Source organism: Pseudopodoces humilis, chromosome 7 (assembly GCF_049639895.1).
Source record: "Pseudopodoces humilis isolate 2021_Gansu_Grassland_sample_001 chromosome 7, ASM4963989v1, whole genome shotgun sequence".
NCBI classification, from domain to species: domain Eukaryota; kingdom Metazoa; phylum Chordata; class Aves; order Passeriformes; family Paridae; genus Pseudopodoces; species Pseudopodoces humilis.
In genome coordinates this window covers 15483957-15496737 of record NC_142206.1, presented here as the reverse complement: position 1 = coordinate 15496737, position 12781 = coordinate 15483957, and the positions used below count along the sequence as shown (strand labels likewise).

Sequence of the window (12781 nt, the reverse complement as noted above, 5' to 3'; positions counted from 1 at the left end):
ATTTGGTGTGCTCTACTGGTGACTGGCTGTCCCAAAGAAAAATGTTTTACTCAGAAATAATGGACTGTGAAGAACACCCTAGAGGAAATGAGGCATAAACCAAAGCACTACAGGCAGTTTTATGGCAATTCAAATATATTTCTATTTGTCAAAAGATGTTTTTGTGTGCTTTTATGTATAGGATGTATAGCTGCATGATATCATACCTTTGATATTTACTAGAAAATTAAACAGTGTTTACCTTTTTGGCTCCCATCTCTGTGATGCAGTACTTAAAAGCCCAAACACTTTATTTCCTTTGGGTTTGGAGGAAGTCATCCAAGCCCTTAGCAGCAGAATAATGCAGCGCAGGCTCATAGAACAGGGGTACCCTGAACAAGCATTAGGCTGACTGTCCACTGGGAACTGATCCAAACACACAGCCCTTCCAGCCAGGAGAAGAAAATGTCCATTTTTGTAACTCAAACCATGATGTTGCAGTCAGATCTGTGGGAATAGAGGCCTGAAGACAGTGTCTCTAAGACACCTCAGGAAAGTGTTAAGAGGGAAAAAGCTTCCTGTGCAGATCCAACTGCAGGTTTTGTGCAAAACTATTGAGGTACAGATGATTTCTATAAATACACTTAGGGTTAGCTATCTGTAGACCTGAGGTGAAAAGCTGTATGCTACTAGCTTAAAAAGCAATGCATTTTGTACTATTTCTGAAGAAAGCAATCTTTTCTGTCACTGATAAATCTGAACAATTTCTATAACAGAAGGAATCCACCTGACAGGCAATAGCCAGAAGTAGGAAGTGATGGCTTTTATTTTGGTTCTGCTTTTGGCTTTGCAGAATGCTGTTTTCCTACTAAAAAATATGAGTTTTCAGAAGAGGAACACCCCAGCTACACCTCTTCAGAGGACAGACATCCACCATTTGCACTTGCACATGGAGAACTTTTGCTGGGGTAGAGCTATCCCAAGGAAACACCTCAATAGTCACTAAAATTCCAGGTTATATTTAGCTGAAGAGGTTTGGGTGATACCATGCTATAACATACTAAAGCCCCAAACTTGCACAAACTTTTGTAGAATTGAGTATGACTTCTCCATGCCTTAGTGAGTACTAATGCTGTCATTTTCTGTACAGACAGAAAGCACTGCAAGGTGACATCTCAACATGCCAGTCTATCAATATTACTAATAATAAGTTTATAAAGATAAAACATCTGGAACCCCTTTTAGATCTGCTCCCCAAAGCCATCACTAGAAGTCTGTTTGGGATGAGAGTTAGAAGCACTAGATGTTCATACAGTTAAAAAGGAAATAAAGATGATGCTGTAATGTCATTCAAGTGCATCTTGGTAAGAGTAATAGAATGAACAATCTGAGTAATTAGCTTAATGTTTGATAGTATATTTTAATGTTAAGAAGGAAAATGCATCACTTTTGCAAGCTTTGAAAAATTTGAAATAACTGCTGGTTTTAAGGCACTGTTTGAAAAATAATGTAAGGTTCTATGAACATCTGTCATTTAAAAGCACAATGAGCAAATTATTTTCTTTTTATTCTGTTGTCAGATCATATGCATATGCACAAAGAGGGGTATATATGTTTTTTAAAGACCTGTGAGATTATTTTGTCATTATATTAAGTTACAGCTCAATTTGTGGATAAATATGTATGTAGCCGTTGCATCCAGCAACCACAAGATCATTTGGATTATTTAGCAGTCAACAAATCAAAAATATTTCAAGTATTTTTTATTTAAATAATTCTTTGTGGAAAAAAATCATGTAAGTGAAGAAACATGTACAGAAATTGTGAACACCTCAAAAAACCCAAACAAACCCAAAAAATCCTAAAAACTGAAGTGACTGAAAGCTGTTCCTGGCTGGATATGCAGGAACTTGAGAGTTTGGGGGATTTTTTGTGGAAATGAAACTGGGAGGGATGCATGGAGGTTTGCTTAGAAACAGAAGGAGGTTATGTGGACACCTCTTTTAGCTGTGAAATGGGTGCAAACCTAGCTTGGGTCAGATAAGGCCCTGTATTTTCAGAGCCTTCTTGAAAGGTGAGGAAGGTCAGCAGAATGGTGTGTTGTGCTGCCAGGCTGGATCACAACTACTTACACTGCACATGGAGGTGTTGGTGAAGGATTTTGTGCAGGCTGCTGTATTTGCTGTCTGGTTAGAGATGCTCCTTCCCAGCCTCACCCTCCTCGTTTTCCCCACAGGCTGCGGGAACACCACCGCGCTGCCATCAAGGTGATTCGGAGGATGCAGTATTTTGTGGCAAAAAAAAAGTTCCAGGTGAGTTGTGAATAGAAAGCTCCTTTTCTAAATAAACCCTTTTATTCTCCTGATCCATTGTCTCTTTTAGAAACTTAAGAGAGACTAACACAGTTCATTTCAGTAATGGTGATCTACACCCACTATTCTCTCCCTCCTTCAATAGGGTGGTTGTTTTGCAGCAGGTTAGCCAACTATGGATGCACTGGAAATAGCCAAACTCCTTAAATGCAGTCTGAATTAAAATGTTATTTTCTGCTAATGGACTTGACCCTTAGCCCTCTGTTATCGCTGTCTCTTTCTGGCAGTGCAAACATTCTCATATGTCTCCATTAATTCTGGGCTGTGTGCTGCTTTCATGCCGAGTCAGTAGGATTAGAGATTAAAATACTACCTCAGCCTTGTTTCTGTCCCTTACTCAATGATAATGAAGCTCTGATAAGAAACTAAGGTGGAAATTTGTTAGTGTATTGGAAGGTTTCTCATTTCTTCTCCTTTCTCCCCTCTGCGTAGTAGGAGACCTCCTTCCCAGTCACTGAGATACTGATTCTCTTTCCTCCTCTGGCCCTCACTGATACATTTCCCATGTGCCATTCCACTTGCTGTGGTCATGTGATGCCATAAGCATTTAACAGTAGCTAATTAACCATTTTTCCTGGTCTGAATAAAAAATTATGATTGCAAATTTTCAAAAAGTCAATTTCATTAATCCGGCAAAAATACACGTCAACAGCCTTCAGCCTGATTTAAACCAGGTGGATATATACATAGGTAATAAATATATTACATTACTTAAAGTTAATTCTTAAGGAATAATCTCCAGAGAACAGACTTCATAGCTGAAAGTGCAAAGGATGAGAGGGGCTTAACTGCCTACATCCATTTTCATACATGACCTAGCTACTACTGCTTCCAATAAACCAGAAAGTTATCCCACCTTTAATCTAGACCCTCCAAAAAGGAAGAATGTCTTTTCTCCTTCAAATTTGAAGACTACAAAATTTACAATCAAAAAGATGATGATGATGATGATGATGATGATGATGATGATGATGATGACGATGACTAGACAATATGTCTGTAAGGCAAAGTTTGCTGCTACTACAAACCCACAATTCTGATTTCCTTGTAAAATTCAGAAGCACTGCCTGAATTCTTTAGCAAATTTCTACTTTGAATATTTTCACTTTTACTAAAATTCTTGAGCTAATGTATGGCTAAGTTACCTGAGCTTGTCAGAAAATTGCTTTTGTTACGTGTAATGTATTCAGACTGTTACCATTTAGGGTGAAATGTCCCATGTCCAGAGTTTTCTTGAAGAGAGTGCTTTCAAAAAGTTTCTGCTAGCACATTTCACCTTTTATTATTATTAGAAGAAAATCAAGAAAGGCACAATGTCTCAACTACTTGAAGATAATATTTATAGTCTTTTTTTGAGAAGTTTCTTAGCACTTGCTGGTCAGCACTTGAAACTTGGCAAGGGATGTGGCCCATTCCAGTGATGTGTCTGCTGCTGTTGTGTGAATAATTGCCTAAATGTGGCCAGTTCCATTAAAATCTAATTTATTTTCATTCTAAAACTTGTTTGTGATCCTTTTTTCTGTGGTAATTATTGAATCATTGCTCCCATAAATTTAGGTCATAAAATATTTGCCATGGTATTAACTAAACTGCTTAGTAACAAGAAATCCACACGATGTAGATCTACCTCCCAAGTGGTATTTGTCAGAAACAGATTTTGAAAATGCCTGAACACTGTGTGCAACATTATCCACCTGGCAAATAAACGAAACTCCCCTGCGGCAGATGATTTGATAGAAGCTGAAAAAGCATTTGACTGAATAGAATGGGACTATTCAGTTCGTACTTAAAACTTGTTTGTGCTCAGTATCTCAGTTGCTAATCTGGCTTCTCAGTTGTACTCTCACTTTCGCATCTGCAAAAGGCCCGGTGCTGGCCATCCACAGAATCCCTCGACAGGGTTGTTTCTCATCTCTCTTTGGCAGTGTTCCTTCTTCCTGAATGATCAGTATTAGCTGCTACTAAAGAACTAAAAATTTCATTTGGCTGAAGTGGGGTGGATCTTAGGTCTCTACTCCTGTGTACAAGTGATAATGCTGCTGTTTCTTCAGAAGCAGAAACTCCGATAGGAAAGTAGGCGAATATCTGATATTTCTCCATAATTTCTGGATATAGTTATGATGAAGCTTAAAAATTTGTAGAGCACCAAAGGCACAGCTTTCCAAAGCACCCAAGTAACTTAAAGCACGAAGTCACCTTGAAATTCAAGCCACAAGGTGCTTTTGAAAATCTCTCCTAATTAAGCGATAACACTCCCATTATTCTTTCATCGAAAGTATGTTGTAAATCTGTTCTATGCACATAAAATAATCATAAGAAATTAAATTCTTTTAACATATGCCAAGTAATGACTGTACTGTTCCTAATAAGCAGACTAATGTTATGTCTGAAAATAAGGTAAAGCAGAAGATGCATTTTTTAAAAATTATCTTTCAGCATTTAAGAGGTCTGTACAGCTGGTTTCAGTAGGTGTTTTCTTTCTAAGCTTTACATTTATGTAAAATATATGTTCCAAAATAAGAAAATACAGATATTTTCTTCCTGTAACTGTTGAAAAAACCCACAACAAACCCACAACTCAAAGTCCATTGGGCTATTCATGCTTAAAATTAGCTGGAACACTAAGGGAGGCCAGCACTTTAGAGGAGTGTTTTTTAGAGATGCCTATGAACCTTTTGAGTAGGGCAGCATAGGAAGAAGGAAAGGAAGAGGAAAATTTAGCAAAATAAGTCCCAGCATGAACCCAGCATGGTTCTTAAACTATACCAGCTGTTTGCAGGACACACCTGTAGGCCTAAATTTGACTAGATATATTTTTTGAAGGTCTGTTAATAACAGGGGGTGATGGCATCAGAAGGACAAAAGCCAGTTACAAAGCAAAGCCTTCCTGTTTAAAAATAAATAAATAAATAAATAAATAAATCAAATAAAGAAAAGCCAAAAAGGGATACAAAGGTTTCCAAAGGACATGAAAAGCAAGTCTTTGTGAAGTATCATTTCCTCTTTAAAAAGGAGAGAAATTCAGGCTGTATTTCAAAGTTCAGGTTTAGATATAGTCCTTATGAAGATGCCCATGTATAACCCATGAACCCAGCATAATATTATAAAGAATAAATACAATTTTATGGATGTGTTTATGTTCTCGTAAAGTCTGTAGGACTGTTTCAAATTCTATACAAACAATCACATTCATCACAAGTCCTGTGCATCAGTGAAGGTGAATGACTTACAGTTAAGGAAGGATTTTGTAGATTATAGGGAAAACAGACTTAGAAATTAATGCTTTTCTTAGCATTTGTTCACCCTGCCTACCAAAAATGAATTTTACATGTTAGTTGTAAAGCAGATGTTTTTGACATAATCTAGTATTACAAGGGAATTTCAGAAAAAAATATTGTCATACTCAGTTATCCCATTAGCATGATTTATGTAATAAATAATAACCTTTGTTTCCTGATTCTGAAAGTTTCTAGAGGTCTTAAAACAAATGTAGATGGATACAGCTGTGATAGCCATCACAGATACAGAGACCAGGAATTTGTTCTGATTTCCCATTTTCATTTTGAGAACTTTTAAAATTTTCTTTCCATGTAAATTCTCCCAATTGAGTAAATTAATTTCCTTCTAAAATAGCTTTTTAACTTTTGGTATGATTTTTACCATGGCAAATATTCTATACATAGCATAAATTAAAAATAAAGGTTGCAGTTTTACTGATGACATAACTGTTGCCTGATTTGTTACAATTTCCCTGGAAAATATTACATTTATAGTCTTGTCGTTCATCATATTATTTGATTCATGTGAATTGTGTGTGTGATCTTTTCTAATCTCCATGCTGGGCTGTACTAAACTATGTATTTTAGTGTCCTGTGCTTCACAGGGTGTTCTGCCCATTTTATTTGATGTTACATGGTTGCATTTCCCAGAAATTCCCCTTTCCTGGATTCCCCTTTCCCAGGTCTCCCTCCCTGCCCATGTAGTCACTAGGGAACAACAACAGCCACAGCCAGTGGTGCACATTTAATATTTGGCATTGGGTTTTGTGCCTTTTAAAAACTTTAATTTATGATGGGGGAAATTTGATCGTATTTAAGAAGAATTTTGCCATGAGTTTTGCTTAATTAGTAGAGGACCAAAAGTAAGGAAGAGAAGCAGTTAAGGAAATCCGTGGGACTCACTTCTGCTTTTGTCTGTTCCATACTAATTTGTTGCCTGCTTCTGGCTTTTTATATGTTCAGCATCAGGAGTATTTTCTCATAGATGATCAACTTTCAATATGAAACAGTTACAGAAAAATCAGTATTGATTTAAATACCCAGTTTTACTCAGAAGTTTAGCCTCATTCATAAAATATATTTACTCCAGGTTTTCAGTTCTTGGTGTTTTTTTTGGTTTTTTTTTATATTATCATGTTTACAGTACTAGTCCACAGAAAGATTTATAGGGTTATGCCATCACAGAATCATATTTCTTTCTTTGTGGATGTTAGTTATGATTTACATGTGTGTAAGCAGTTGGGAATTCTTCTGTGCTCCTTGGTTAGATTGAATCAATTCCCAGTCCTGCTTAGCCTTCCAGCAGAGAGTGTCTCACATTCACCCAAGGCTTGCAGTTGACTTGGGGAATCTGGGAGACTGAGATATACTTTGATGAAGTGGTGTTATTAAAGGAATCATTCCTGAAATGTAGGAGCCACTTCCCAAGGTAGGTGCAGGAGACTGCATGAAGGTGCCACAGTTTCAAAAGCCTGGTTTTTGTATGGTATCCCACTTTCCTTTGGCTTAGAAAAAAAATGGTGTTTATGGCATGGAACTGAGGAAATCCTGATGTTTGGGAAATAAGATAAAGCAGTGCAGACACATCTGTTTTTGAAGTACGGGTGACAAAATACTTCTGAGACTTCAAAAGGGATCCAAATTCTGGTATCTTAGAAGCTGCCACTGAAAACTCTTTTCCTTGTTCTCAAAAGATGCAAGAAGGGAGAACTTGTAACTCAATGTGACCAAGGTTTTTACAAAACCTTGAAAATTATCTGCAGAGTTTCCACAGCAGCATAACGAATCAGTCAGAAATCATGGAATAGTTTGGGTTGGGAGGGACTTTTAGAGGTCATCTACTGCAAACCCCTTGCCATGAGCAAGGACATCTTCACCCAGTCAGGTTGCTCAAGGCCCCTCCCAACCTGAGCTTGAATGTTTCCAGGGACGGGGAATCCACACTTTGGCCAGCCCATTTAAGTGTCTCACCATCCTCACACTAAAGAATTTCTTCCTAATACCTAATCTAAAACTGCCCTCTTTCAGTTGGAAGGCATTTCCCCCTTGTCCTATCCCTACAGGTCTTTGTAAAAATCTGTCCCCATTTTTATTAAAAGCCCCCTTCAAATACCGAAAGGCTCCAATGAGGTGTCCCAGGAGCCTTCTCTTTTCCAGACTGAACAACACAACTCTCTCACCTTGTCTATACCAGCCCTCTGATTATCTTTGTGGCCTGCTTTGGACTTGTTCTAACAGATCCATGTCTTTCCTGTGCTGGGAACACCAGTTTTGGCACTGACTGGACTCTAGATTTTAGATATTATATTAAGATACCTTTAATTTGTTGCTACTGTTCAACATGTTTGTTCATTTGCTTTCTGGTTGGTCTTGGTGTCTTATAGGCTGATACTATTGCCTTTATCTTGATACTATTGCCTCTATACTACACAAAAGTTGTTTTATTAATAATAGGTCAGATTAAGTCTTTCCTGTATATCAGGTGCAAATTACAGACACGGGGCATTTCTTGCACTAGTGTTTCCCAGCAGTCTTGAAAGCTCAGCCAGTCTTTCTGGTAGAGGAAATCAGTCATGCACCTTCCTCTAGAGCTGTGTTTTAACTTCCCACGGTAAGACCTGAACTGTGAGCCCCAGCTGCTGGCTGAGAACAGGGGTTTGTGCAAGACCTCTATTTTTCAGAGGCCAAGGAGTATGAACCTTATTTCCAGAAGGAACTAGAGTATGCACAGACTTCTGAACACAGTGCCAGATAAACTCTTTTTGGCTCCAAGTTCTTTTGAGCTCCAGTTCAGTGGATTATCTCTTGAAATACATACATGCAGTAACAAAAAGGTGGATGAAATGAGAACTGTCAGAATTATTCCATAAAAAATGTGTATCATGGCAACAATCAGAATAATGCATATGTTTACACAGTGCTAAAAGAACTTACTGATTACTCTTCAAAAATATCTACGTTTCCACAGACCATTCCTCCATCCTTGTGAGTTAAGGGCATGGTTTTTTGTCTCTTACTTTACAGCAAGCCAGGAAGCCCTATGATGTCCGAGACGTTATTGAGCAGTATTCCCAGGGCCACCTCAACCTGATGGTGCGGATCAAGGAGCTGCAGAGGAGGTACGTCAGTGAAGCCCAGTCTTGGTACCCATGAGCAAAAGGATGTTTGTAAATCAGGCAGTGATTGGGGCCCACGGGTTAAAGGTGCCATATTGGCAGGACTGTGCAAAATTATGGCACAACTATGGCACAGTTATGGCATTTGTGTCAAGTTTTCTTTTCACACGTGGAGGAAAAGGCAAAAAGCTAAAATATCTGATGTTTGGGACTTATATATGTATTATCTCAGCCCCTGCTAGCTGTGACTATAGACTGCAGTCCCTATATGATAGGGGCTGTTTTACACCTGGAGAGTGAAGCCACCTGCTCTGGTAGAATTGCACATAAGAGCCAACTAAGAGATGACAGATGCAACAAGAAAGCTGCAGAAGAACAAGGAAAAGACAAATCAATGCTGAGCATGTGGAAAAGTAATGGGCATGGTAAAACTTTACAGTGGTTAAAGAAGCTGTAGAGCAATCTAAGTCAAATTGAATTTTGCTACTATATTTTTCATTTCAAGCTACTCTTAGCATAAAGCAACTGCTTCACTCACAGGACGAACCAGAATTATTTGAATTTCACTTTGCTGGTTTGTGAAGAGGCCTCCCTGCTCCAGCTAGAGAGTGGAGGTGCTGGTTCAGGCTGATAAAAAACAAAAATGTTTCTTTTTGCTTTATAGGTTGGACCAGTCCATAGGAAAGCCATCTCTTTTTATCTCTGTCTCAGGTAAGTCAATACAAAGGATGTGTCTAAAATTAATCTGATGAACATATCATTAATGGAAAATATTTCCTAAAATACTTTTCATTTTATTGCCGAATTTTTAAACTGTGCCAACTGGTTGGCTTCTGAAGATTAAGCATTGACAATAATATTTAGTCATCAACACTTGTAAATTAAATTAGGATTTAAATTAGGATTGTTCTTACTTAGATTCTGAAAGCACCTACTTTCACTTAAATCTTCAAATGTTGGCTCTGGTCTTTCTGAGACTCACTATATATTCAGTAAATTGGTGTGCTAAGATTACAGAGTTCCTGTGAAATTTGTAGTATTCACATAGATCTTTGGTAGCTTTGAAAAAACACCAGAAAAGGAGCACAAAGAACTAAGTTTGTTTGTGACAAGTCTGGGTAATGAAAACTTTTTGTTTATGTCATTTGAACAGTCATTTTTCTATATATAGTGTGAGGAAAAAAAGATAAAATGTTACCAAATGTGTCATTCAAGTTGGCAGATTGTTTTTTAAGTGGCAATTAAAACATTAACTAAATTGGGAACATTTTTGCTCTCTGTGGTTAAAGCAGAAAACGAAGATTATAAATGCCTTAAACTCAGGGCTATTAAAAGCCCTGGCATAGGCCAATGCTATAAAAAGAAACAGAAAAGCACTTTTAAGAAATGGATCTATCAGCCTGGTAAGGGTGTTCAGTTACACGGTGTTGGTGGGCTAGTTAAACACACCCTGTTGTGGTTTGCTGCTATTCTGTTATACCACCATATATTAATTTGAAAATGTTTCTTGTTCCACAGAGAAAAGCAAAGATCGAGGAAATAACACGATTGGTGCCAGGCTGAACAGAGTGGAGGACAAGGTAAGCCTCAGTTGAACTGGCAGTGAATGAGGACATGGTTTGTGATCGAACAGTGCTTGTTTCATAGGATGTGAAGGAAAATTCAACTTAAAATAGAGTTGAATGCCTGGCTTTTCCAGGTGATGGAGTATAATTTTTGTCACAGATTGCATTTTTGGTTCTCGTCATTTTAACAGAATAAGAAAAAGCCCACAATTTAATTGATTTCAGTCTCTTCTGGGACTTGTTTGGGTTTTTTTTATTTTTAATTGCATATATTACATATGTCTCAATACTTTACTTCCTTCCTCCACAATAGATAAAAGGCTCTGTTCCTTTAATAACTCAGTATATTATGGTCCCTAAGATTTGCCTTTGATCTTTGCTCTGTTGTTTACGTAAGTCCACCTACAATTCCTTAGAGAGGGAAATAGCAAACCTTGTTCCGTCCTGGTTTTCATTCCTTATGATAAGTGGAATTTCTCCTTCCAAGTGACACAAATCCAAAAAAGTCAGACTCGTTCTATAATAACAAATTAATAGTTAAGTGCTTTGTAAGCCTTTATTTCAATGCTGGCTGTGCTTGTGAAAATAGATGACAGGTAGAGGTTGTGTCATTGTTAAAAAATAGAAGTTTGCCTATGCTTATATTTAGGAAAGAAAGGAAGAGTTAAGAAGGATAGTTTGAATCTTTTACTCATCTCTTAGAGTGATTTGGTGAGGGAGTGAGAGCATTTCTTTACTTTAGTTATTTCACTCATGTATCTGACCTGTTCATTAATTATTAAGACTGAAACTTTTTCCTGAGGAAAAGAACTCTCAGGGTATTTCTTCCACTACCGGAAATATGTGGTAACCTCATGAAGGTTTTTTTCTGAAGAAATATCGAGCAAATATTCTGCAAACTAAAAGAGGTATGAGCAGTACATCCCAAGGACTACAAATTAACACACTGATCTGCATTGATTTACTTGTGACATGCCCATTCCATACACATTTCTCCTGGATTACTTCAATAAACTTGAATGATAGTTCTCAGGACTGCACTTCATTCTCCTGGAAATAATGGTGTTTTAAAGGAAACAGGTTGCTTTTGATATATTGGGGGACACACAGGAAGAGTAAAGTAGAAGAGAGGAAGGTAGTGTGCACTTAGCACAAAAAAGAATCACTGTGCAGTGCTCCCTCACATCTGTGGTTAATATGTGTTCTTACACATGGAAGCCCTTTCCAGAAAGTTTGGATTACATTTATTTGTTTTCTCTCCATAATGTCAACTAAAAGTGTGGAACGCTAAGAAATGTCTTGTGACTTGTGACAAAGAGCAATGACTTTTCAGTGTGGACAAATAATTCTCAAATGGCAGCTAAAGCAGCTTCTCAGTGCCATTTGTAAAATCTCCAGCGAGCCTGGGAAAGCCTCAGTGTTGTACTGGCTCAGAGATAAGCTGTTTGGGGGTTATTAATTACTCTTTTTTACATCCTTACAAATAAGTACACTGTGAATTTATAGTGACTGGCTTTTTATGTCTTGTAATGGGACTGTAAAACACTCCCTGTATAATTTTAGTATAGCTGGGTTAAATTTTAGCCTTGTTTTAAGTAACAGACCCTTCTTTCTTTGCAGTTCCATGAGGTCATCTGTGGTTTCAGAGCTGTATGTTATCTGCCCTATACAGCTAGTCCTATCTGCAGGAATTTTATCTGAAAGTAGCTGAAAGGCTAAAAATAGAGAATTTCAGTTAGACTCAGCAAACAGTGGTTAACATAAAGACACACTGGCAATGCTAGAATCACATTTTTGCTGCAGATGTAAATGGTGGCCAAGGCTAATTTTTTAGTATTTTTGCTCTCAGAGATTGGTCCTCTCTTTCCCATAGAGTACATGGTGCTTGGTATGCTTTCAACATACAGTTAAATCTTTCCTGAGCTGAACACTATATTAAGGATATCAGGTGGTTTTTAAGGTGACAAAATATTTTAAACTGTTTCATCCCATTTGGTTTGTGAATTAGTTATCAGTCTTGGACTTGAGGAGGAGATATTTTCAGTGCTGTAGGCTAGTGTCAGCATCTAAAATCAGTGCATTTGAAAAATCTCCTGTAAGTCAGAGGAGCATATGTACAGCCAGCAGTGCAGAGGAGATGGCACCTAAGAGGAGTTTTAAAATAAAAAGCTTAAACAGCAGTGTATTGGCAGGACAATGGCAAAAACCTGAATTTTCAAGTATTGACATCATCAAAATGTGTTCTATTCTGTAAATTTAGGAACATGCTTATTTAAGGGAGACTCCTCTAGTCTGTTCATCTTGTGCACTGAGAGAAACTTTGACCTTGCGATACAACACAGTTTGTGATCCTGAACCTAAGGATTGTTTCCTAACATATAAAAGCTAAAGGGATGAATCACACTTGCAGGAACCCTCCTGCAGATTCCTTCCCTCTGAATGCTGTAAATTTGGCAAGACACTGAATAGGT

General features: G+C 37.7%; 1 protein-coding gene across 5 annotated transcripts in view; it reads left to right on the top strand.

Moving 5' to 3' along the window:
• KCNQ1 (potassium voltage-gated channel subfamily Q member 1) overlaps positions 1-12781 on the top strand; it is a 331796-nt gene that overhangs the window by 220152 nt on the left and 98863 nt on the right. For all 5 annotated transcript variants that reach the window (XM_088058080.1, XM_005522331.3, XM_088058081.1 and 2 more), the window contains 4 exons: positions 2216-2291; positions 8654-8748; positions 9410-9456; positions 10264-10325. In XM_088058080.1, coding sequence (XP_087914206.1) covers positions 2216-2291; positions 8654-8748; positions 9410-9456; positions 10264-10325 — 280 coding nt within the window. The remainder of the gene's footprint in view (positions 1-2215; positions 2292-8653; positions 8749-9409; positions 9457-10263; positions 10326-12781) is intronic.